Source organism: Liolophura sinensis, chromosome 1, assembly GCF_032854445.1.
Source record: "Liolophura sinensis isolate JHLJ2023 chromosome 1, CUHK_Ljap_v2, whole genome shotgun sequence".
In the NCBI taxonomy this organism is placed as follows: Eukaryota; Metazoa; Mollusca; class Polyplacophora; order Chitonida; family Chitonidae; genus Liolophura; species Liolophura sinensis.
In genome coordinates, this window is record NC_088295.1 from 95,964,134 (window position 1) to 95,991,493 (window position 27,360).

General features: G+C 41.6%; 2 protein-coding genes across 3 annotated transcripts in view; one reads left to right on the plus strand and one right to left on the minus strand.

The window, feature by feature from the left end:
* Positions 1-2,013: 2,013 nt before the first annotated feature.
* Positions 2,014-15,557, minus strand: LOC135461629 (ATP synthase subunit g, mitochondrial-like). 2 transcript variants are annotated; one of them, XM_064738809.1, is made up of 3 exons: positions 15,440-15,557; positions 8,624-8,784; positions 2,014-2,345 (listed from the first exon to the last, which is right to left on the minus strand). In XM_064738809.1, exons 1-3 carry the CDS (start codon positions 15,510-15,512, stop codon positions 2,217-2,219), a joined length of 363 nt encoding a protein of 120 aa, XP_064594879.1. In that variant the 5' UTR covers positions 15,513-15,557; the 3' UTR covers positions 2,014-2,216. The 2 variants fall into 2 exon arrangements, with proteins under 2 accessions (XP_064594879.1, XP_064594880.1); XM_064738810.1 differs by having other exon boundaries at positions 2,014-2,341; positions 8,620-8,784.
* Positions 15,558-18,208: 2,651 nt separating this feature from the next.
* The window catches only part of LOC135482046 (lathosterol oxidase-like), a 44,257-nt gene continuing 35,105 nt past the window's right edge, over positions 18,209-27,360 (plus strand). The window contains exon 1 of the mRNA XM_064761873.1: positions 18,209-18,325. The gene's annotated coding sequence lies outside the window, so the exon portion shown is untranslated. The remainder of the gene's footprint in view (positions 18,326-27,360) is intronic.

Genomic DNA, 27,360 nt, shown 5'->3' on the forward strand with positions numbered 1-27,360 from the left:
CTGAGGTTAACAAAGAACCCACAGCTGATGGTCTTACTCTGCCATATCAGTGTGATCCCTGGGGTTAACAAAGAACCTACAGCTGACCGTCTTACTCTGCCACCTCAGTATCCACAGTGTGAACCCTGAGGTTCACAAGAAACCTACAGCTGACGGCCTTACTCTGCCATATCAGTGTCCACAGTATGAACCCTGGGGTTAACAAGGAACCCACAGCTGACGGTATTACTCTGCCATGTCAGTGTCCACAGTGTGAACCCTGAGGTTAACAAGGAACCTACTGCTGATGGCCTTACTCTGCATTATCATTGTTCTCAATGTGAACCTGCGGTTAACAAGGAACCCACAGCTCATGGCCTTACTCTGCCATATCAGGGTCCACAATGTGAACCCTGAGGGTAACAAGGAACCTACTGCTGATGGTCTTACTCCACTATGTCATTGTCCTCAATGTGAACCCTGGGGTTAACATAGAACCCATACATGTAGCTGATGGTCTTACTTTGCCATGTCAAGTGTTCACTGTGTGAACCTGCAGTTAACAAGGAACCTACTGCTGATGGCCTTACTCCACCAAATCATTATCCTCAACGTTAACCCTGAGGTTAACAAGGAACCTACAGCTGATGGTCTTACTCTGTTATGTTAGTGTTCACAGTGTGAACCCTGAGGTTAACAAGGAACGTACTGCTGATGGCCTTACTCTGTTATGTCAGTGTCCACAGTATGAACCCTGAGGTTAACAAGGAACCTACTGCTGATGGCCTTACTCCACCATATCATTGTCCTCAATGTTAACCCTGGGGTTAACAAGGAACCTACAGCTTATGGTCTTCCTCTGCTATGTCAGTGTTCACAGTGTGAATCCTGAGGTTAATAAGGAACCTACAGCTTATGGCCTTACTCCACTATGTCATAGTGTTCACTGTGTGAACCTGCGGTTAACAAGGAACCTACTGCTGACGGCCTTACTCCACCATGTCAGTGTCCACAATGTTAACCCTAAGGTTAACAAAGAAACTACAGCTGACCGTCTTACTCTGCCACCTCAGTATCCACAGTGTGAACCCTGAGGTTAACAAGGGACCTACAGCTGACGGCCTTACTCTGCCATATCAGTGTCCACAATGTGAAACCTGAGGTTAACAAGGAACCCACAGCTGACGGCCTTACTCTGCCATGTCAGTGTCCACAGTGTGAACCCTGGGGTTAACAAGGAACCCACAGCTGACGGTCTTCCTCTGCTATGTCAGTGTTCACAGTGTGAATCCTGGGGTTAACAAGGAACCTACAGCTGACGGCCTTACTCTGCAACCTCAGTATCCACAGTGTGAACCCTGAGGTTAACAAGAAACCTACAGCTGACGGCCTTACTCTGTCATATCAGTGTCCACAATGTGGGCCCTGGGGTTAACAAGGAACCCACAGCTGACGGCCTTACTCTGCCATGTCAGTGTCCACAGTGTGAACCCTGGGGTTAACAAGGAACCCACAGCTGACGGTCTTCCTCTGCTATGTCAGTGTTCACAGTGTGAATCCTGAGGTTAACAAGGAACCTACAGCTGACGGCCTTACTCTGTCATATCAGTGTCCACAGTGTGAACCCTGGGGTTAACAAGGAACCCACAGCTGACGGTCTTCCTCTGCCATGTCAGTGTCCACAGTGTGAACCCTGGGGTTAACAAGGAACCCACAGCTGACGGTCTTCCTCTGCCATGTCAGTGTCCACAGTGTGAACCCTGGGGTTAACAAGGAACCCACAGCTGATGGTCTTCCTCTGCTATGTCAGTGTTCACAGTGTGAATCCTGAGGTTAACAAGGAACCTACAGCTGATGGCCTTACTCTATGTTATGTCACCACTCTGAGGCATCCCTTCAGTATCACCAAGTCACACCTGTGTTCTGAGGCCTGCCAGAGTCACACCTGTGCTCTGAAAAAAAAGGTGCTGTCCTTTTTTGGCTACATCCTTTTTTTCACATCAGCAACCCATACAGACAACAAGCAAGACAACATTATTTACCATGATATGGTTTTAATAAGTCAAAGAATTCTTTACTGTATCAGAAAAGCTTTCAAAGAAACATGGTCTGGTTTAAGATGAAAGTGCCATTGGTGTTTCTGAGTCCCAACTCGCCAATTATTGACACAGAATTTAATAATCTGTCAATCTATTTAATGAGCTAAAGCACAGCAAATGTTCCTGGTCTACCTGCATTCAGACACCTGCATCAAAGTTTACAGCTCCTGGTATGTGATATCCAACTATACTTCTTTTACCAATGATCTCGCCCACAAAAAACCAACAGACTATTTCCAGACTGATGAGGGTGTTCAGCCATGCTTCCTGAAAGGACAAAAATTACAGGTCATAGTGAGAAAGTTGGTAAAAATGATAGAGATTAATATATAATTTTCACGTTTATCTTTACTAAATTTCATGTAGAACAATAGTTCAGATGTGAGAGACACGTATTTCCTACCCAGTAAAATGACAACCCCTCCTCAACACTCGCCCTCAACACTGAGGAGGCTCTATTGTACAACCTACCCAGTTAAATGACAACCCCTCAACACTGAGGAGGCTCTATTGTACAACCTATCCAGTTGAATGACAACCCCTCAACACTGAGGGAGGCTCTATTGTACAACCTATCCAGTTGAATGACAACCCCTCAACACTAAGGAGTCTCTGTTGGACAACCTTCGAAGCTGAATGACCACCCCTCAACACTGAGGAGTCTCTATTGTACGACCTATCCAGTTGAATGACAACCCTTCAAAACTGAGGAGGCTCTGTTGGACAACCTACCCAGCTCAACACCGAGGAGTCTCTATTGTACGACCTATCCAGTTGAATGACAACCTACCCAGCTCAACACCGAGGAGTCTCTATTGTACAACCTATCCAGTTGAATGACAACCCTTCAAAACTGAGGAGGCTCTGTTGGACAACCTACCCAGCTGAATGACCATCCCTCAACACCGCGGAGTCTACTGTACGACCTATCCAGTTGAATGACCACCCTTCAACACTGAGGAGTCTCTATTGTACGACCTATCCAGTTGAATGACAACCCTTCAACACTGCGGAGTCTCTATTGTACGACCTGTCCAGTTGAATGACCACCCCTCAACACCGAGGAGTTTCCATTCTACGGCCTGTCCAGTTGAATGACAACCCCTCAACACCTAGGAGTCTCTATTGTACGACCTATCCAGTTGAATGACCACCCCTCAACACCGAGGAGTCTCTACTGTACAACCTGTCCAGTTGAATGACCACCCCTCAACACTGACGAGGCTCTATTGTACAACCTATCCAGTTGAATGACCACCCCTCAACACTGAGGAGTCTCTACTGTACGACCTATCCAGTTGAATGACCACCCTTCAACACTGAGGAGTCTCTATTGTACGACCTATCCAGTTAAATGACAACCCCTCAACACTGAGGAGTCTCTATTGTACAACCTATCCAGTTGAATGACCACCCCTCAACACCGAGGAGTCTCTATTGTACGACCTATCCAGTTGAATGACAACCCTTCAACACTGCGGAGTCTCTATTGTACGACCTGTCCAGTTGAATGACCACCCCTCAACACCGAGGAGTTTCCATTCTACGGCCTGTCCAGTTGAATGACAACCCCTCAACACCTAGGAGTCTCTATTGTACGACCTATCCAGTTGAATGACCACCCCTCAACACCGAGGAGTCTCTACTGTACAACCTGTCCAGTTGAATGACCACCCCTCAACACTGACGAGGCTCTATTGTACAACCTATCCAGTTGAATGACAACCCCTCAACACCGAGGAGGCTCTATTGTACGACCTATCCAGTTGAATGACCACCCCTCAACACCGAGGAGTCTCTATTGTACGACCTATCCAGTTGAATGACAACCCTTCAACACTGCGGAGTCTCTATTGTACAACCTGTCCAGTTGAATGACCACCCCTCAACACCGAGGAGTTTCCATTCTACGGCCTGTCCAGTTGAATGACAACCCCTCAACACCTAGGAGTCTCTATTGTACGACCTATCCAGTTGAATGACCACCCCTCAACACCGAGGAGTCTCTACTGTACAACCTGTCCAGTTGAATGACCACCCCTCAACACTGACGAGGCTCTATTGTACAACCTATCCAGTTGAATGACCACCCCTCAACACTGAGGAGTCTCTATTGTACAACTTATCCAGTTGAATGACCACCCCTCAGCACTGAGGAGGCTCTATTGTACAACTTATCCAGTTGAATGACCACCCCTCAGCACTGAGGAGGCTCTATTGTACGACCTATCCAGTTGAATGACAACCCCTCAACACCGAGGAGGCTCTATTGTACGACCTATCCAGTTGAATGACCACCCCTCAACACCGAGGAGTCTCTATTGTACGACCTATCCAGTTGAATGACAACCCTTCAACACTGCCGAGTCTCTATTGTACGACCTGTCCAGTTGAATGACCACCCCTCAACACCGAGGAGTTTCCATTCTACGGCCTATCCAGTTGAATGACAACCCCTCAACACCTAGGAGTCTCTATTGTACGACCTATCCAGTTGAATGACAACCCCTCAACACCGAGGAGTCTCTACTGTACAACCTGTCCAGTTGAATGACCACCCCTCAACACTGACGAGGCTCTATTGTACAACCTATCCAGTTGAATGACCACCCCTCAACACTGAGGAGTCTCTATTGTACGACCTATCCAGTTGAATGACCACCCCTCAACACTGAGGAGTCTCTATTGTACAACTTATCCAGTTGAATGACCACTCCTCAGCACTGAGGAGGCTCTATTGTACAACTTATCCAGTTGAATGACCACCCCTCAGCACTGAGGAGGCTCTATTGTACGACCTATCCAGTTGAATGACAACCCCTCAACACCGAGGAGGCTCTATTGTACGACCTATCCAGTTGAATGACCACCCCTCAACACTGAGGAGTCTCTATTGTACGACCTGTCCAGTTGAATGACCACCCCTCAACACCGAGGAGTCTCTATTGTACGACCTGTCCAGTTAAATGACAACCCCTCAACACCTAGGAGTCTCTATTGTACAACCTATCCAGTTGAATGACCACCCATCAACACTGAGGAGTCTCTTTTCTACGACCTATCCAGTTGAATGACCACCCCTCAACACTAAGGAGGCTCTATTGTACGACCTATCCAGTTGAATGACAACCCCTCAACACCTAGGAGTCTCTATTGTACAACCTATCCAGTTGAATGACCACCCCTCAACACCTAGGAGTCTCTATTGTACGACCTATCCAGTTGAATGACAACCCCTCAACACTAAGGAAGCTCTATTGTACAACCTATCCAGTTGAATGACCACCCCTCAACACCGAGGAGTCTCTATTGTACAATCTATCCAGTTGAATGACCACCCCTCAACACTGAGGAGTCTCTATTGTACAACCTATCCAGTTGAATGACCACCCCTCAACACCGAGGAGTCTCTATTGTACAACCTATCCAGTTGAATGAAAACCCCTCAACACTGAGGAGTCTCTATTGTACAACCTATCCAGTTGAATGACCACCCCTCAACACTGAGGAGTCTCTATTGTACGACCTATCCAGTTGAATGACCACCCCTCAACACTGAGGAGTCTCTATTGTACAACCTATCCAGTTGAATGACAACCCCTCAACACTAAGGAGGCTCTATTGTACAACCTATCCAGTTGAATGACCACCCCTCAACACCGAGGAGTCTCTATTGTACAATCTATCCAGTTGAATGACCACCCCTCAACACTGAAGAGTCTCTATTGTACGACCTATCCAGTTGAATGACCACCCCTCAACACTGAGGAGTCTCTATTGTACAACCTATCCAGTTCAATGACCACCCTCAACACTGAGGAGTCTCTATTGTACAACTTATCCAGCTGAATGACCACCCCTCAACACTGCACAGTCTCTATTGTACAACCTATCCAGATGAATGACAACCCCTCCACACTGAGGAGTCTCTATTGTACAACCTATCCAGTTGAATGACCACCCCGCAACACTGCAGAGTCTCTTCTGCACAATCTAACCAGTTGAATGACAACCCTTCAACACTGAGGAGTCTCTATTGGACAACCTATCCAGTTGAATGACCACCCCTCAACACTGAAGAGTCTGTATTGTACAACCTATCCATTTGAATGACAACCCCTCAACACTGAGGAGTCTCTATTGTACAACCTATCCAGTTGAATGACCACCCCTCAACACCGAGGAGTCTCTATTGTACAACCTGTCCAGTTGAATGACCACCCCTCAACACCGAGGAGTCTCTATTGTACAACCTATCATGCTGAATGACCACCCCTCAACACTGAGGAGGCTCTATTGTACGACCTATCCAGCTGAACGACCACCCCTCAACACTGAGGAGTCTCTATTGTACAACCTATCCATTTGAATGACCGCCCCTCAACACCGAGGAGTCTCTATTGTACAACCTATTCAGTTGAATGACCACCCCTCAACACTGAGGAGTCTCTATTGTACAACCTGTCCAGTTGAATAACCCCCCTTCAACACTGCAGGGTCTCTTCTGCACAACCTACCCAGTTAAATGACAACCCCTCAACACTGAGGAGTCTCTATTGTACGACCTACCCTGTTGAATGACCACCCCTCAACACTGCAAAGTCTCTATTGTACAACTTATCCAGCTGAATGACCACCCCTCAACACCAAGGAGTCTCTATTGTACGACCTACCCAGTTGAATGACCACACCTCAACACTGCGAAGTCTCTATTGTACGACCTATCCAGTTCAATGACCACCCCTCAACACTGAGAAGGCTCTATTGTACAACCTATCCAGTTGAATGACAACCCCTCAACACTGAGGAGGCTCTATTGTACGACTTATCCAGCTGAATGACAACCCCTCAACACTGCGAAGTCTCTATTGTACAACCTATCCAGTTGAATGACCACCCCTCAGCACTGAGGAGGCTCTATTGTACGACCTATCCAGTTGAATGACAACCTCTCAACACCGAGGAGTCTCTATTGTACCACTTATCCAGCTGAATGACCACCCCTCAACACTGAGGAGGCTCTAATGTACGACCTATCCAGTTGAATGACAACCCCTCAACACTGAGGAGTCTCTATTGTACGACCTATCCAGTTGAATGACCACCCCTCAGCACTGAGGAGGCTCTATTGTATGACCTATCCAGTTGAATGATCACCCCTCAGCACTGAGGAGGCTCTATTGTACGACCTATCCAGTTGAATGACCACCCCTCAACACTGAGGAGGCTCTATTGTACAACCTATCCAGTTGAATGACCACCCCTCAACACTGAGGAGTCTCTATTGTACAACCTATCCAGTTGAATGACCACCCCTCAACACTGAGGAGTCTATGGTACAACCTATCCAGTTGAATGACCACCCCTCAACACTAAGGAGGCTCTATTGTACAACCTATCCAGTTGAATGACCACCCCTCAACACCGAGGAGTCTCTATTGTACAATCTATCCAGTTGAATGACCACCCCTCAACACTGAGGAGTCTCTATTGGACAACCTATCACGTTGAATGACCACCCCTCAGCACTGAGGAGGCTCTGTTGTATGACCTATCCAGCTGAATGACCACCCCTCAGCCCAGGTTTATGTGATATAAATTTTGAAGCCTTGTTCCAGAGATTCTGGACAGTTGATCTAGCATCATGGTTAAGTACATACCAAACAAGGCATATGCATTCCCAATGTTCAATGTGTCCCAGTTTTCTTTCTCTAAAAAGATTGAATGGTTTTTCACCCCATTTGGCTGCTTGCATGTTTGGTAGGAGCAGAACATACCTTTAGAGTTAATCAAAACAAAAGCTAATGGCTACTGAACCCCCACAATTTGTGTTCTCGATCTGTCAATAAGTGAGTGAATCATAAGGTTTGGTTCTTGATGTGGCTTCGTCAGAGATAGCCACACATCACTGAAGCTGTGCGGGGTTAGTACGCTGTCAAGGAGAGGGTCAGTTGTATCATCAGTTGTCACAACTGGTGTCACTGATAATACCATTCACCAGTCTGCTGGAATTTCTGCCTGTACCATTCAGTATTTACCAGTAACAGGAAACACTGCATTATGTTTGCCAATAAAGTTTATATTTATCTGATTGGTGTTTATAGCAATCCCAGTAAGTTTGCAATTATAATATCTCAGGCAAAAAAAAATTGATTTCCTATAAGAGTCAATGGTGGGTTGGATTCACTCTTCATTGTATATTTTTAAAATCAAATCTCTGAATGCTCTGAAAGGCTTTGAAATCCTTTTGCTATCTCTAAAACAGAACACAGGAATAAAATATTACTTTGTGAGCCTCGTGCATTTATTTGCTTGACACGGTTATCTTTCTACATTAGGTTTTATGAAATGTCATGTGACCGAATATTAACCAATGGAAACCAAGAAACATTCTACGAGGTATTGAAATAAATGTCATGTGACAGAATATTAACCAATGGAAATCAAGAATCATTCTACAAGGTATGATAATACCTAATATAAGCATCTACAGTAGCTGTCTAGCAATGGACAGGTGAGGATACTGTAGATAAATGTGTACTTGCCTTGACTGTGAGCTGTTTCCATTTGCCCGATCGCACAGCCACAGCTAGGTTCTGGATGCCTTGTTGTATCTGGGGAAGGTCAGACAAGGTCGGTGGTTTCATCTCAACACGGGCGTACTTCCAGAATGTCTGTAGCTTGGGGCGAGAAAAGGCTACAGCACCTGACAACAAAGATAAACTGAACTGTGTCAAATTCTCATCTCTCTACTTATCCTTTCTTGAGCCTCTCACCCTATCATTCTGTGGGAAGCCAAAGCAAAGATATTATAGTGAAAATGTTTGTAATCCTGAAAGAGTCAGGCAACCACACACTTCCAAACTCTAACTTCGTTGACACTTCTGAAAACTAAATTTATGATACTTGAACTCCCGTATTGAGTCATTTTTTTGTGCCACAGTACAGTTGAATGTAACAAAGGTCTTCTCAGTTTTGGGAATTCAAAACAACACTGCATTTGACAACAACTTTGAAATGGCACCACCATAACTGAATTTGACTGTCAATTCCTATCTGAAATCTTGAACACTGTGTTCTTAACTCACAATCCCTATTGACAACATTTTAAATGTACTGTTTTGTGAGAATATTAGCTGGCAGAACTACAATGCCAGATGCTACAGAACCACAAGCTACAAACTGCCATTTCAAAAGCCATTCAGTTGACAACAATCATGATCACATGACAACAAATGATAAACTCCTAACAGATTTGAATGTCGCAAGATGTCAATCAGTTAGAGTTTGGGGCATATGGCAAGATTTTTCAGTTATAGAAAAGTGTTATGACATGCACTTTGCTATGCTGATTTTTTTTTATTTTATTGGAAATGCAAACTTTGAGAGTTGATTTGTTACACATTACAACAGTAACAAAAAGATGTCCTATCTTGTAGATATGTATCAATTCTATCCTGTACCACATGGTACCAACATTAACTTCACACCTCCCTGACTCTGCTTCATCTGTTATTATTGACTGGCGTCTTCGCTTTTCACATGTAATTACTGAGAGGTGTAGCTGGCATACAAGTAACGAAGATCAACATCCACAAATGTCTTCAATGTGTTTAAACATTTATCAACTATGCGGTTTCCATGATTAACTAGTCAAGAAACCTTTTCAGTGACAATATGAACAGTTGGACCTGTCCTCACAGCCAAGAAAAACCTCCATGGTAAAACTTAAGACTTGGTAACGAGGCTACCCAAAGATCTTGCCCAGAGGATACACAAATGCCAAACTTCAGCACAATACATCAAGTAGTAAAGTTGTGAATTTGATAAGTTATGGTAATGAAGATGTTTTCAGAGCATCAGCGATGGAACATCCCCCCTGAGTCAGTGTGCTTTACACGCAGGTAAAACTTCAGGTCAATACGCGCAATACTTTTCAGTGCTACAAATGAGGGGTGTACAGGTGTAAACCTGCTTAAAAAGGAGATGAAATTAAAACAGAGCATACTGTATACGGCCAGAGATTTATGTGCATGCCTAAGTTCCAGAAAGCTGGCATACATGCGAGATTTATTTTTTTTTTTATTTTTTTTTTTTTTGATTGGTGTTTTACGCCGTACTCAAGAATATTTCACTTATACGACGGCGGCCAGCATTATGGTGGGTGGAAACCGGGCAGAGCCCGGGGGAAACCCACGACCATCCGCAGGTTGCTGGCAGACCTTCCCACATACGGCCAGAGAGGAAGGCAGCATGAGCTGGTCTTGAACTCACAGCGACCGCATTGGTGAGAGGCTTCTGGGTCATTACGCTGCGCTAGCGCGCTAACCGACTGAGCCACGGAGGCCCCCATGCGAGATTTAAAGCACAGTCCTATCAAAATCAACCAGTCAATCTCCACAATGAACCAGGTGCTAGTTTTCAGACACTGCTGACTGGGCTACAGCCAAAGCTCCTGTACCACCTCCTGCAAATGTGGAAAATGCATTCACTGCAATTCTTCCACCTTTTTGCAGGTTTCCAAGGTGTTTATTCAAGAATATTCTGAAGACATTATTCTGTGTTGACCGATAAAATTATATTTCTTTAGAAGCCCTGAAAATAGCCAATCCAACAAATGTAGTTTTATCCACAAAATCACATTAAAAATGTGCATAAATGGCTCTAATACTTGCTCTTTTGGGAAAATGTTCGGGAATCAGGGGTGATAACTGTCTGTGTATACTGTTTGCCATGAAGAAGATGTAGCAAGTGCTAAAAATGGCCGTCTGGGTTACTATTCTACAAGCTCTGCTACTGTATTGCATGAAATTATCCTAATATCTTTCTCAAATGTCTGGTTTCAATTCTCCATGAATTGTCAGCAAAGTCAGCTATGTTAAAGTATCGCTGAGAGTCCAGTTTCTGACGAATACATGTTCCTGTAAATCTGAGAAGAGAGAAGCTAATATATATATAAATGATCTACAATTATTTATAAAAAACAGTGGCAATTCTATTGACAATTTTTCTGATGACACAACTATGTACTGCTCCTAAGGCAATATGTCTGACATTAAGTGTGACAAAAACCTGATTAATCCAAAAAAAATCTAAATACATGATACTGGGCTTCTGGCAATGGCTGCGGTTATGCTTGACGGAAGTAAACTCCAAAGAGTCAGTAATGCTTAACTGCCTGATATTTATATTTGTGAACACCTTTCCTCGAACACAGAAGTCAAAAATGTCTGTATAAAGGTTTCTAAATTGTTAGGGATTCTACGAAGGAAGGGAGTTCTTCTAACAAGTCACTGTAGTGATATTTTCTACAAATCTTATGTTCTTCCTCGCTTTGCTTATTGCTACTCAGTATGGCTAAACTGTTCGATTAAAAAGAGAAAGGATAGTTAAGTTACAGAAAAGAGTTGCTTGTTTAGTTCTACAAGAAAGCATAAACACATCCAGAAGAAACTTTACTTTCAAGACTAAAATGGATGCCTTTTATTACAAGGGTAAACTACAAAGTTCTTTGTATCATCTATAAAGCATTACATAATCTCTGTCCAAACTATATTAAACACCTATTCCCTCCAAACAAACAGCTGCATGATATTTTTCTTAGATCAACACAACATAATATCTATCTTCCTAGAGCAGGGACAAGCTACAAGACCGAAAGTTTTACACATATAGGCATCAAAATATGGAACTGCCCCCCAATCCATGCAAAAGATTTTTTTTTTTTTTTTTTTTTTTGATTGGTGTTTTACGCCGTACTCAAGAATATTTCACTTATACGACGGCGGCCAGCATTATGGTGGGTGGAAACCGGGCAGAGCCCGGGGGAAACCCACGACCATCCGCAGGTTGCTCGCAGACCTTCTCACGTACGGCCGCCAGCATGAGCTGGACTTGAACTCACATCGACCGCATTGGTGAGAGACTCCTGGGTCATTACGCTGCGCTAGCGCTTTAACCGACTGAGCCACGGAGGCCCCCCATGCAAAAGAAGCCCCTTCTCTATCAATCACGCTTCTTAAAATTACAATTATCTGCAGACAACTGAAATTTACATGTATGCTTTCACTGGATCAACCATCTAGATAATACCCCATCTCTCTTAACTTCACTTGTTCAAAATCTAAATTTGATATGTTCAAACCCAATATATATATACATGTATATATATATTTTTTTTTTCATTGTATGCATCATAGATGTATTATTATAGAAAAACTAAGTCCTTGTGCATGTGTGTGCATTGTTCAAACCAAACAGGGGAGGGGAAAGGGGTCATCTCCCACTCACTTGGTTTCCTCTCTGTACATGAGTGCAGGGGGACAGGAGGGTCAGTCATGGGCCATCTCCCACTTCCCTGCCTCTCCTGCTGGTTTGGACAGTTGTGGGAACAGCACTATTGGTTAAGTTGCTGCTTTTGCGTGTATGAAAGTGTGTACCTTCACTTTGCAAACAACATGATACTTTATCTTTATCTGGTTTTATATATTGATTTGATTTTTTGGTTGGACTCTGCAGTACATGTTTCCTATATAATGTTTTCTCTGGCCTTGGGGAAGAACAGTTTCACTGCACTGCAAATTGACCAAGCTACATGTACCTTCAATAAATTAAGATATTATTATTTTATAATGCGGTGGAATACAATGATCATGTGAACAGCTAGCAACATATGCACAGAAACATTTCAGGTTTATACTGTATACTCCCAATAATGAGAGCACAAAATAATTCTTGTCTTCTAATGTACATTTGGATTTAGAATATAGGCCTACTGATATCACAACTGTCTTGTCATGTTTTGACCCCCAATGTTTGGACACATAAAAAAAAATTTACCAGTCACATTGGGCAGGTCACCAATAAAAAAAAATAATACTGCAAGCCTGCATGCTGTCAAAACACAATAACTGAAAAAATATATGAAGTTGTCAATGAATGAGTTAATGAAACAAACTCAGGTTAATGTGACAAAAATATATGAATTATCTTTGTTCAAATTCATACCTCTTGAAGAGGAGCTGAAATAATTACTTCATTACTTTATTCATTCTGGGCAATTCACATGTACATCTACTTGTATTGTCTTACATGTAACCACAAGAGAAAGAATCTCCGTACATGAATCCCTATGTATACATGTATGTCTTTCGATTTTCCCCATTCCCTTTCAATCCAACTTTACATTTTCCAGGTGTAATGTTGGGGATCTAAAATAGTTTTGAGTAGTTGAAAAAATGCATACTGCAGTACTACTGTAGTACGGTACTAACTCTCTTAGAAAGTCTGCAGTACCGCATTCCTGCTGAAAAAAAATTACCTGTAGCATTGACCATTGCTTCTTGTACACAATCCATTAAGTCATGAATTTTGTAATTTACAGTATTTAATATGCACACATCAAATCTATAATTGAACATACCACTCATGTTACTGTACTCTGCACATGCGCAAAAGCCGAGCTCAATACATGCAGTACCTTTTAAGATACCACCCCTAATATTTTGTTTAACAATGGACAAATTATTGGACAAAGATGCCGACACTCTTGGTATGACATAACCTACGTCTGTACTTTGTATAGGCGAGTTAAAAAAAGTGATGCAACTTACAGTTTGTAATCCTACAAGAGAAACATTTAACTGTTCAATTTAAAAGTTGGGCTGCTGAATTTACGAACTTAGAATCAAAAGACAATAACGTTTTGGTCATGGTTAGCATGTCATAGGATATCCGAATATGAGTGCAATGCAACACGGGACACAACTTATTCCCGCATTTAAATTTCAATCATAGATGTGCATTTGAGTATTTTCTTTCAGTTGGGCAACCGATACAGACTCATCGTAAAAAATATGACCCTAAACAGCACATGAACATTCAGCTGAGAGGTGACACATTTGCAGACTATACCACTTTCCATACACTCAAGTGATACTGGCCGTGGACTGCTAGACAGCTGAGTGATGCCAGTAAGCAAACTACGATGTATATCTAGACCGGCTGTTCGGGCTATGTAATGAACTAACCAAAACATGTCCATAGCAATCACACCATTTCATGAAAAGTACATGTAATCTCAGTTGGTGAGTTCTCCACATTCGAAGCCATCAAGATGGAAGCAGTGTGCTATTTTCTGACATTCATTGCAACACTGAGTCTAACCTCGCCTCTCTAAAAACATGGCATGAATTTTCAAACCCCATTGTTGTCCCATTAATGGTAATCTAACTCACTTCCTCTGTTCATTTCGATGTAATTTTTCAATGGAATCTCCAATATTATCCTCTTAATTTACTGTACTCATCGATGAAACTAATTAACTCGCTGCTTTGTGGTCACATTAAATGCTATAACTTTGGCAATACCAAGTGCCTTGCAGTCAACAACCATTTTTAAGTGTCACGTGACATACTTCTGAGTTAAAATGTAACAGAGTTTTAGCATTGAAATCCTCCAAATAACTATCATATTTCCATTCCTCTCTGCAAGCACAACTTCAAATCTTAATCCAACCCAGAAAGCCATAAAATAGAACTTGCATTTTTATTGCATTTGCAGATAACACACTAGGGTGCTGTCAACATGGATCTCATTGAGATTGAATCCATCGAGTTGGGGTTCAGAAATGTGCGGCGATTGTTATCAGAGGCAGGGATGGCCTCGGTGTTACAATGAATGTCAGAATTTCAAAACAGCACACCATCTAGCTGGCCGAAATGCCTTTGAGTCCAGGGATTATAGCACATAAATGACCTTTTGAGTGGCCACATCAAGACAGCAGCCACAACACACTCTCAAAATGTGCTTTTGAGAATTTGTAGGACAGGAATTTGAAAGTTGAGGTTCATATCAGTATCACGTGACGTCAGTTCATTAAGAACCAGCTTTTTACAATGAGCATCTGAGAAGCGGCTCGCTGACTAACAAAATGACAGCCCTAGTCTCTACAACTGCCGCAAATTCTTCTATAACAGCACACCATATTCTACCGATCTCTTCCTTTCCTAGAACAATTCAGAGGGATTTGTAAGGGTCAGGGTACTGTCTGACGTCAGTTCATCGAAGCAGCTGCTTTTCATAACGCTCATCTAACTAACAATAGACACCACGCTAGTCTTCACAACAGTCCAATTTGGCAGCAAACAGCGTCTACACTTTGCCACCAGCTACAACTGTTTAATCACAAATATGTGTTAGACTTGTGACCTTCAAATGTCAGTCCTCGAAAACTGGACATTGTGTCATATACCCAGTTCTGGAGAATGAGCTCATGGCATAAGATAATCATAACAGAAATTATACAAGAATACATGCAGTCACCTGAGATAGAGTCAACAAACGTTGACCAGACAAATTACCTTTTGCCATTTCTGGACCTCTTTGGGCTAATCTTGCGCCCAGGCTTCCAACCTTTTGAGCTGCCTTCGCCATGATTGTATGCGTGCCGAGAAACGCATGCGTTGTGGTCAGCGAAAACCCAAATTTTGATGCCTACATGAGTTCTCCCCCCTTACGTTATACGTCATACTCACGAATATTTCACTTATACGACGACGGTCAGCATTATGGTAGGACCAGTCTAATAAATAGATAATGAATACTCGCGTCTAGGGCGTACATTTTGTCTGTCACGCAATCGCATTTGAGTTCAAATCAGTATTGTGTCTTTATCTCCAAGGGCTTACGCAACTTTCTTAGACAACAGTTAAAAACAAACCCTTTCCATCAAACAATGAATTTAACAAACACATCAAAGGACAAAAGTATTTAAAACGAATGTATGATAAAAAGTATACAGAAAACTAAATAATCTCGACAAAGTAATCTGTGACACTTAGGTACAAAATGAATACTATTGAAAGAAATCCTCTATAAGGCACCATTATTGGGAAGAGCATTAGACAATACATGTATCTTACAAAATGCAACCATGTTATACTTTAGAACACTCAGGTGTGTTTGAGGTGCCTATAGCTAGAAAAAACAAAGTAGATATTTGACTGACAGGTATAGGTAACTGTCGGTAAGACAATCTGCATTGTTATATATTACATGACGTGCATATTATTATACCTAATAGTAAAATACCTTTCAGTGCTTCTAATAATTAACCATAATTCTTTTTAAATTTTGAATATTCATGAAGGAAAATGTCAATATCTGTGATTTTGTGAAATCTTTTGCACCATGTCCAGATCCAGGATCAATCCTTGGTCGAGTCACACCTAAGACTTTAAAAAGAGGAAGTTGTGACTTCCTCGCTTGGCGTTCAGCATGAAGGGGATAGTGCAACGACTGGTTGACCCGTATCAGTATAATGGCTCGGGCGGTGCGGCTTACTTGCCTTCGGTAAGTCGTCTCAGTGGTGCAGCACTAAATAAAAGAGCGGTGGAAATCCGTCCTGCAACAAGGAGGCACATTACACGTGCATGCACCCTAATGATTCCTTCGTCGTCATATGACTGAAAAATTGTTGAGTACGACGTTAAACCCCAAGCACTCACTCACTCACTCAACATGTCCAATTTTCCCGATTGCGATATTAACTGAAAGTGCATTGACTTAGAGACACTAGTCATTCCAAAGAAAAAGTAAAATAATAATACGGGAGTTTCGAGATGTGCCCTTACTTACAACAAGAACCCAAGAGTTTAAAACGGGTCTGGTTATTGTACAGTGGGTCAAGTGATCTAGCGATGCTCTGACGTACCGAGTAATACAGAGCCACAATGACAAATGATATCCAACGGTAGTAGGCTATCAAGGGATCTGTGTCTATCGACTGCAAAACATTAGCTTTTACACCATGCCCTTATTAGATATTCAGGATCTACATTCATGGTGTGAAGATGAATGTGCTGTAACAGTGGGTAGAATGAATTTTCTTCTCACTCCTGCGAGAGCAAACCTGTAATACTGAACTAATTTGGGTGAATCGGAACAGCGCAGTGGTTTGGTTTGTGTTCGGCAATATTTGACTCCCGAAGAAAGGAATTCTCTCCACCCCCAACCCCCTCCCTCCATAAAGGAAAAAAACATGATTCGGCCGAATTCAGTCACGCGGGCACGCAACAAACATTGGTTTGATCACAGCTCGACTGAATAACGGGAAATGCGACAATTCTGTATCATGCAGCTAAAAAGTGTGAACAGACAACACAAACATAAAAGTAAATAAATATAAAACATAATTTGCCCGGTATTTGTGTATTTTGCTTCACAAAAACGGTGTTTTAGGCGGGTATACCCAAAGAGAAGAAAACCTCACGGAGATGCTAAAACACACCGAGGCAGTACATCACTCCAAAACTGGAACTACTTAGGTGAATCGGTGACGAATTTTCACCACTTCAGAAATGCCCTCATAGACTCGTTACTCGCGGTAAGGCTTTACGCCACTGTTGGACCGTTTTCCAATTGGATCAGTGGTTTTTCAACCTAGAAGAGTTCAAGATCGTCAAAAGTCACCAAATAGGAGGTAAACACTGGAGAACTGTGGGTCGACAAGGTTGAATTCGTTGTCAAACTTATATTTGACCCAGATCTTGACTGTGAAATCTAGATTATTGGGATTGAGCATAAAAAAAAAAATTAAAAAAAAAACAACAACAAAAACAAAGGTGGAGTCGAGGTTAAGGCCACGCTGCTTGTTGTGACAATTCAGCTGACCCATGGCCTTTGGGTCGACCTTTTATTTCTGGTCACATAATTCATGAATCAAACAGCCGAATAGGACGCCGTTTACATCGCTATAATAAGGATCGGCTTATAAATATATCACATCGCGTATGTTACTGGCAGAAATCAGCCATAAAAAAACGATATAGCAAAATTATGGATACTGTTGAATTATGGGAGCATATGAAGCGGCTTCCGATGGACATAACTAGGCCCTAGCTACCGGTTTATATGATCAGAAAGCCAGACTGCATAGGTGAATTTTTTTTTGTTTTTTTGGGGGGGTTTTGGTTTTATTTAGTGTGAAAGAAGAAAAGGTATCTGATATCTGAGTACAGGTGAACGAAATAGCGTGAGTGATTTCCTGATGGTGGTCTAAGAGCTCAGCTCACACTAACCTGCCAATGAACACGCTAGGCTAAAAGGTCAGAGAGGTCATGGCGCCGTCTTTTGGATAACCATGTGGGTCGTCTTATAAGCATAAAGGGGCGTAGAAGGCAAATATCCCTGACATGACTACCTGGCTGTACGGTGACGGGTGACTCAAGGGTCCGCTTCTCCATCAGGTAATTAATTCTGATTAATGATCATATGATTAAGGCGAGAAAGTTCCGAACAGTGTCAATATATAAGTCATTTCGGGCGCTTATAGGCTGTTAGTTGGACCTACATGTACGGTATTAACCACACGTATTTTTGCTCCATTCAGCTATAGTGTGGATCGGCCTGTTTCTAGGTCAGATGTTCTTCGTTGCTATAACCCACTGGACCCTGCGTTCCTTGTGAACACAAGTTTATTGTTTTCGTATTTCCGTGTTGAGGGAGGAAGGATGTGGGAGGGAAGGTGGTGGTGGTTGTTGGGGTGGGGGTGGGTGACGGTGTTGTGGAGGGGCGGGTGTTAGATAGGCCAATGTATACATGAAGATCTAAAGCCCAGGCCCGCTTTATTAAGTCACCACAGACGTGATGAACTGCGGGTTACCTGTTCTACCTCCATGGTTAGCTTGAGGCTGGCCAGAGTTAGGGTAGTTAGGGCAGGTTGTGTGAACTTTCGTTAATGTCTGCTAGCTAAAGAAAACGTGTATATTGTGCTAATTTATAACTGAAAATCTTTGGTCCCAGTTACGCTGGCGTGTGTGTTCAGTGCATGTTCTGTGTTTTGACAACTGTCACTGCCATATCCTGGTACGGCTCATATCATGTTGGTACGGCACATATCATTTTGGTATGGTACATATCATGTTGGTACAGCACATATCATGTTGGTACAGCACATATCATTTTGGTATGGTACATATCATGTTGGTACGGCACATATCATGTTGGTACGGCACATATCATGTTTGTATGGTACATATTGTGTTGGTATGGTACATATCATGTTGGTACGGCACATGTCATGTTGGTACAGCACATATGTTGGTATGGTACATGTCATGTTGGTATGGTACATGTCATGTTGGTATGGTGCATATCATGTTGGTACAGCACATATCATGTTGGTACAGTACATATGTTGGTATGGCACATATCATTTTGGTATGGTACATATCATGTTGGTACGGCACATATCATGTTGGTACGGCAAATATCATGTTGGTACGGCAAATATCATGTTTGTATGGTACATATTGTGTTGGTATGGTACATATCGTGTTGGTACGACACATATCATGTTGGTACGACACATATGTTGGTATGGTACATGTCATGTTGGTATGGTACATATCATGTTGGTATGGTACATATCATGTTGGTATGGCACATATCATGTTGGTATGGTACATATCATATTGGTATGGCACATATCATGTTGGTATGGCACATATGTTGGTATGGTACATACCATGTTGGTACAGTACATATCATGTTGGTACACAACCGTTACATTTATTTGCACAGTAGAAAAAGTATATTTGCATACGTGATTTAGACCAATCAGTGAAATATTCTAGAGCAGTTTAATCATTAAACCAAAATCAAGTAATTAATTAATAAAGAAATATTAAAAAGAAACATCAACTCTTTCCAAAACCACAATTATATTGAATGTAAGATTTGTTTTATGATAAAGCTGTCCTTTTTTTTTTATAATTCTTTGACATTGGCGGATGTGCCAAATATATAGACATTACCAGGTGTAGTTGCTGGTTATATTACCAGGATACCAGGTGTAGTTGCTGGTTACATTACCAGGATACTAGGTGTAGTTGCTGGTTATATTACCAGGATACTAGGTGTAGTTGCTGGTTACATTACGAGGATACCAGGTGTAGTTGCTGGTTACATTACCAGGATACTAGGTGTAGTTACTGGTTACATTACCAGGATACTAGGTGTAGTTGCTGGTTACATTACCAGGATACCAGGTGTAGTTGCGGATTACATTACCAGGATACTAGGTGTAGTTGCTGGTTACATTACCAGGATACCAGTACTCTGTATGTGTTTTCACAATGTTCCTGACTCATAATGAACAATTTAACTGTACCCTACCAGGTACAGTACTCTGTATGTGATTTCACAATGTTCCTGACTCATGGTGAACAACATAACTGTACCCTACCAGTTACAGTACTCTGTGTGTGATTTGACAATGTTCCTGACTCATGGTGAATAATTTAGCTGTAGCCTACCAGGTACAGTACTCTGTATGTGATTTCACAATGTTCTGTACTGATAGTGAACAATTTAACTGTAGCCTACCAGTTACAGTACTCTGTATGTGTTTTTACAATGTTCCTGACTCATGGTGAACAATTTAACTGTAGCCTACCAGTTACAGTACTCTGTATGTGATTTCCCCCCGTGGGGTTTCCGGGGTGATAAGAATAGGACCTCAGCCCTCTAGGCAAGCTTGTCGTAAAAGTCGACTAACCTAGAGCTCTCCTGTGTGAGCCCGGTGAATATAATAGGCTCACATCTTCCCGGTTGTGTGAGAGGCAACCGGGGAGCGACCTGTTTGCCGTGGGTTGCGACCCGTAATCTACGAGGACGGGATCCTGGTGGCTGAGGGCATGTTGGTCTTGCGAGATCCTCACGCCCAACACGCCACTTTGGCCCTTACTTGGAGAGAGACGGGAGGTCGGATGGGCACGGTCCGATCAATCGGCTTGGTCATGTCTTGCCTCTGCATTGTCCCAGAATTTCTCCATAACACCATTCCTTAAAGAAAACGTTATTTCTGAAACTTCGTTTACGGGACTACGGTTTGAGGCGGTGGCTCATGGGTCAATCGAGTAGATTGAATTTAACCTTTGGTATAAATCAATCTGTTCGAGTATACCTCATATGGAATCCTTGGTGTCTTTCCTGCCGGGTATTCCCAGGTTCAGGCATCGCCCTTGTTGGCACTCCGTGGTGGGTGGGGAACATATGGGGTGAATTTATAGTATATATACACCATGTCTTCTCTAAACCTCGTAAATAATGTTTCCAATAATAATGTTTCATTAAGGTCTTCCTCTCAACCGACTTCGTCGAGTGCTGATAAGAAGAGGAAGGTTGAGGTTTTGTCGGACGCACCTGACAATAGACCGGACCGTTGGCCAGCTTTCATTGTACTCTCAACGAAGAGTGAACACCATCCAGCCTCTAAAATTCATCCTTTCATGTTGAAAAGGGCTCTTGAGGGCACAGCTGGGACTTTAAAAAATGTCAAAAAATTACGATCCGGGGACATTCTGATCGAATGTTTCTGGAAACAACAATCGCTAAATTTACTTTCACTGAAGAAAATTACTAATATACCTGTATATACGTCCCCTCACAATTCCCTGAACAGCTGTCAGGGAATAATACGTGACCGGGATCAGGATATAATAGACTTATCGGAAGAAAAAATCTGTAGAGAACTAAATTCACAAGGTGTTACCAGAGTTAAACGCTTCACCACGAAGAAATCTGGTACCATCCTAAAATTAAACACGTATCTTTTGACCTTTAATAGTACCTCTCTTCCGTCCCATATCTATCCGTATAGGGTTAATGTAGACTTATATATTCCCAATCCAACACGTTGTTTTAATTGTCAAAAGTTCGGTCACGGCAAAGGCCAATGTCAAAATAAACTTATTTGTTTCAGATGCGGCAGTGAAGGTCATGACGGTTTCAACTGCAGCAACACAGTTAAGTGTTGCAACTGCAGTGGAGATCACATGGCCTCCTCTAGGGACTGTCCGCTTTTCCTTAAAGAAAAACAAATCATTAACCTAAAAATTAAAAACAATATATCATATCAGGAGGCCCGGAAATTGGTCTCACTCTCTAGTACTTCTCTACAGACTTCGTTTGCCAATGTGGTCAAGCGAGTAGCATCTGTTGCTACTCAGACCTCGTTAACTTGGCCCATTGGAAACGACAAACCTACTCCTATTTCTGTGCAACTTCCGGCTCAACCAGTCTTTAATTCATCCTCAACCCAGACTACTTCAACACAACAGATAAAAACAGTAAACAGTATAGAAAAACTTGATAAACCTGATCCCAGTCTCCCTAAAAACAATGAGAAAAGCAAGTCCGGCAACAAACCCCAAAATAATAATAAACCTAATAAACCTAGTGGTCCCACAGAGCGTCCCTCTAAGGCCACTAGGGACCCTGTTCAAACTTTTAACAAGTTTGGATTGTTGGAGGACGTTGGTCCTTCAGCCTCAGATGCGGAGGTGATGGATACATCACCCGCACGAGGGAGATCTAACAGCCGATCTCCACAGAAGGGTCGTCCGCGGTCCAAACATAAAGATAAATCCCCCATACGCCTCCCTCCATAATGTCTTCTTTAGACAAAATTATACAGTGGAATTGTCGAGGTCTTAAGGTAAATTTTATTGAATAACACAGCTAGTTCAATTACTAAATCCTATTGCCCTTTGTCTTCAGGAAACTCACCTGAAGACATCTGACAAAGATAAAATAAATCTTAAAAATTATTCTTTATACAGTACTTATTCAAATGAAGAAGAGCGAGCTGCAGGCGGCTCCTCGATCTTTATCAATAACAATATTATTCACAGCCCTGTTGCTCTGGATACAGAGCTTCAGGCTGTGGCCGTTCGTGTTTCACTATGTGAAACACTCACATTATGTTCAGTGTATGTTCCTCCTAGCGTTTCTTTGTCGGCTTTCCAGTTACATAATTTAAAAGAACAATTGCCAAAACCTTTTATAATAATGGGAGATTTTAATTCCCATAACCCCCTATGGGGCAGTAATAACATAAATAATAAGGGCAAGATAGTTGAAGACTTCTTATCGAAGGAGGAACTGTGTTATTTCAATGATGGTTCTAATACCTTTTTACATCCAGGTAATGGCACTTATTCTGCTATCGATCTCACTCTCACAGATCCATCACTTCTCTCGGATTTTTCTTGGAAGGTGCATGACAATCTTTGTGGTAGTGACCATTTTCCTATTATCCTAGAGCATATCACTTCTAATTCTTTAGAACGTGTAGCTAGGTGGAAATTCGATAAAGCAGATTGGATCGCATTCGAGATGTTCTGTGAGGCTGATATCACTCCAGAGACTCTCAATGCAGCAAATGATCCAATATTAAAATTTAACGAGCTTGTTTTACGAGCTGCCGATAGAACTATACCTAAAACCTCGACAAATCTCAAATCCAAAAGCAAACCCTGGTATGATAAGGACTGTCGCAAAGCCATTAAGGACCGCAAAAAGGCCGAGCGAAACTTTAATATTTGTCCTACTGATAACAACTTAAACCAGGTTCGTATTTTTAGAGCTAAGGCTCGCCGATTACTCAAATCCAAGAGACGATCTTGTTGGCGGAACTTTGTTTCAGGCATTACGTCAAAAAACACCCATGCGTAAGGTCTGGAACATGGTTCAGAAACTTAAGGGCAAAAATAATAAAGCAAATGTTCAGCATTTAAAGGATGGAGATAATATATTAACTTCTCCACCCGATATAGCTAATAAACTAGCTGAAACAATCTCAAAGAAATCTTCTTCTAAGAACTATACTAAAGAATTCCAGCATATTAAAAACCAGAAGGAGAAAATTAAATTGCCCTTTTCTTCTAAAAATTTAGAAGATTATAATCGTCCATTTAATATCAAGGAACTTAAAACTGCATTAAAAAAGGCCCACGATACTGCTTGTGGTCCTGTTAATGTATATTATAAGTTTCTGAACCATTTACCACCTGAGCCACTGGAGACTCTCTTGGACTTGATTAATGATATTTGGATAACTGGTAATTTTCCACCATCATGGAGGGAGGCGTGTATTATCCCGGTTCCCAAACCGGGTAAGGATCATAATGATCCAAATAATTATCGTCCCATAGCTCTTACCAGCTGTGTCTGTAAGACTATGGAACGGATGATTAATGATAGACTTGTTTGGTTTCTTGAAACCAACAAGTTACTCTCTAATATTCAATGTGGTTTTCGGCAAGGTAGATCTACCATGGATCACCTTGTTCGATTCGAAACTTTTATTCGTAATGGTTTTGTTAATAATGAACATGTGGGGTCCATATTTTTTGACCTTGAAAAGGCCTACGACACCACATGGAAATATGGTATTTTAAAAGACCTCGCGGATATGGGTCTTAAAGGTTGCTTACCTTTATTTATATCTCAATTTTTATCTGATCGTCAGTTTAAGGTACGGGTTGGGTCCACTCTTTCTGACTCTTTTGAGCAAGAAATGGGTGTACCCCAGGGCAGCATTCTATCACCAACTCTGTTCAGCATAAAAATAAATAGACTAGCAAAAACATTAACATCTGGCACAGAGGGTTCTTTATACGTGGATGATTTCCTTATATGCTACCGAGCTAAGAATATGAATAATATCGAACGTCAGTTGCAGCTTTGTCTCAATAAAATCGAGAAATGGGCAACTGAAAATGGTTTTAGATTTTCAACGTCTAAAACCGTAGGTATGCATTTTTGTAATAAACGGAAACTTCATCTTGACCCTGAGCTTAATTTTTGTGGTGAACAGGTTAAAATTGTTGGAGAAACAAAATTTTTAGTTATAATATTTGATAGTAAGCTATCTTTTATACCTCATATCAAAATGCTTAAAGCTAAATGTACAAAGGCTCTCGATATAATTAAGGTCGTGTCTAGCACCGATTGGGGTGCTGACCGATCAGTTTTACTTAATTTATATTGTTCTCTGGTGAGGTCTAAATTGGACTATGGATCCATCATTTACGGTTCCGCTAGGAAGTCGTATATTAAAATGTTGGATCCTGTTCATCACCAAGGTTTGAGGCTCAGCCTTGGTGCTTTTAGAACCTCACCAGTAGAAAGTTTATACGTGGAGGCAAATGAGCCTTCCTTATACAACCGACGTATTAAACTTAGTCTTCAATATGCTACAAAGCTTAAAGCACATCCAACAAACCCTGCCTACGACTGTGTTTTCAATCCATTATATGTAGACAAATATATTAAATGTCCTAACAAGATCCCTTCGTTCGGTCTTCGCATACGGGACCATATTGTGGGTGCTAACATCAAGCTGGAGGATATACCTCCGATATCTTTTCCAGAGTCTCCTCCATGGCTTCTCCCACAAACTAAACTAATATTTGATCTACATAAATATAATCAATCCAATACAAATCCTCTTATAATTCAGCAAGGTTTTGCTGAAATCAAGGCTGATTATATGGACTATAAATTTATATATACTGACGGGTCAAAGGATGGGGACAGGGTTGCGGCTGCCGCTGTCTTAGAGCAGCGGGTCACTTCTCTTCGTCTGCCACCTTCATCTTCTATCTTTTCTGCAGAGGCCAGAGCTATACTCCTGGCCTTATCATATGTTTCCTCTGGGCATGTCCAGAGGGCAGTGATATGCAGCGACTCGCTGTCTTGCCTTTTGGCAATTCAGAATAATAAATTTAAAAATTCATTGATACTTGAGATAATAACTAAACACCGAAAATTAATTAAAGGAGGTAAAGATATTATATTCTGTTGGATACCAAGTCACACTGGTATCCATGGAAACACAGTCGTGGACAGGGAAGCGAAAGCTGCCCTGTATAACCCTGTATCTCGGGTTAAAATCCCTTATGCTGACGTGAAGTCTAATATTCTTAAATATATTCGTCGCCTTTGGCAGGGTGAATGGGACTTGCAGATCCAGAATAAACTGCATGCCATTCATCCTGTCATTGGCTACAATGCCTATACTTGTCTAATGTCTCGTAGAGACCAAGTAGTTTTAACAAGGTGTCGTATTGGGCATTCTCATCTGACACACAATTTCATCTTGGATGGTAGCAGTGCTCCCGAGTGTGTTGGATGTGATGCTCAATATGGCATCAAACATATTTTGGTTGACTGTGTGGACTTTGCCCATGTTCGGCAAAGGTTCTACACGGTCAACTCTATATATGATTTATTTGACAGCATCGCTGGCGATGTTGTCATAAATTATTTGCCATTGGCATTTATCATAAAATATAAATTTTATTGTCATAAATATCTGTAGATAAACAGTTATATACATATAGATTTATACATGTAATATATAACTCTGGTTTTTGAGTTTTAACTCTTATTTTTCTTTTATACGATTTTAAACATGTCTGTACTTTTTGTTTTACTTTTGATGTTCAAATTATCATATCGAAAACCTTAACCGTCTCGCGTTTTCACCTTGTTCTCGCCACGATATGGCTGAAATATTGCCGATGTGGCGTTAAGCCATAATCATTCATTCATTCATTCTGTATGTGATTTCAAAATGTTCCTGACTCATGGTGAACAATTTAACTGTAGCCTACCAGTTACAGTACTGCGTATGTGTTTTTACAATGTTCCGTACTTATGGTGAACAATTTAACTGTAGCGTACCAGTTACAGTACTCTGTATGTGATTTCACAATGTTCCTAACTCATGGTGAACAACATAACTGTAGCCTCACCAGTTACAGTACTCTATATGTGATTTGACAATGTTCTTGACTCATGGTGAACAATTTAACTGTAGCCTACCAGGTACAGTACTCTGTGTGTGATTTGACAATGTTCCTGACTCATTGTGAACAACATAACTGTAGCCCACCAGTTACAGTACTCTGTGTGATTTGACAATGTTCCTGACTCATGGTGAACAATTTAACTGTAGCCTACCAGGTACAGTACTCTGTATGTGATTTGACAATGTTCCCTATTGATAGTGAACAATTTAACTGTAGCTTACCAGGTACAGTACTCTGTGTGTGTTTTCACAATGTTCCTGACTCATAATGAACAATTTAACTGTAGCCTACCAGGTACAGTACTCTGTATGTGATTTGACATTGTTCCTGACTCATAATGAACAATTTAACTGTAGCCTACCAAGTACAGTACTCTGTATGTGATTTGACAATGTTCCTGACTCATAATGAAGAATTTAACTGTAGCCTACCATGTACAGTACTCTGTGTGTGATTTGACAATGTTCCTGACTCATAATGAAGAATTTAACTGTACCCTACCAGGTACAGTACTCTGTATGTGATTTGACAATGTTCCTGACTCATGGTGAACAACATAAATGTAACCTACCAGTTACAGTACTCTGTATGTGTTTTCACAATGTTCCTGACTCATGGTG

Bases quoted from the DNA above. Each gene is read 5' to 3' on its own strand.
- LOC135461629 (XM_064738809.1), bottom strand. From the start codon at position 15,512: ATGGCGAAGGCAGCTCAAAAGGTTGGAAGCCTGGGCGCAAGATTAGCC. The intron at 8,785-15,439 runs GTAATTTGTCTG...CTTTGTTGTCAG, and splicing joins AGGTCCAGAAATGGCAAAAG to GTGCTGTAGCCTTTTCTCGC. The intron at 2,346-8,623 runs GCAAGTACACAT...TTGTCCTTTCAG, and splicing joins GGAAACAGCTCACAGTCAAG to GAAGCATGGCTGAACACCCT.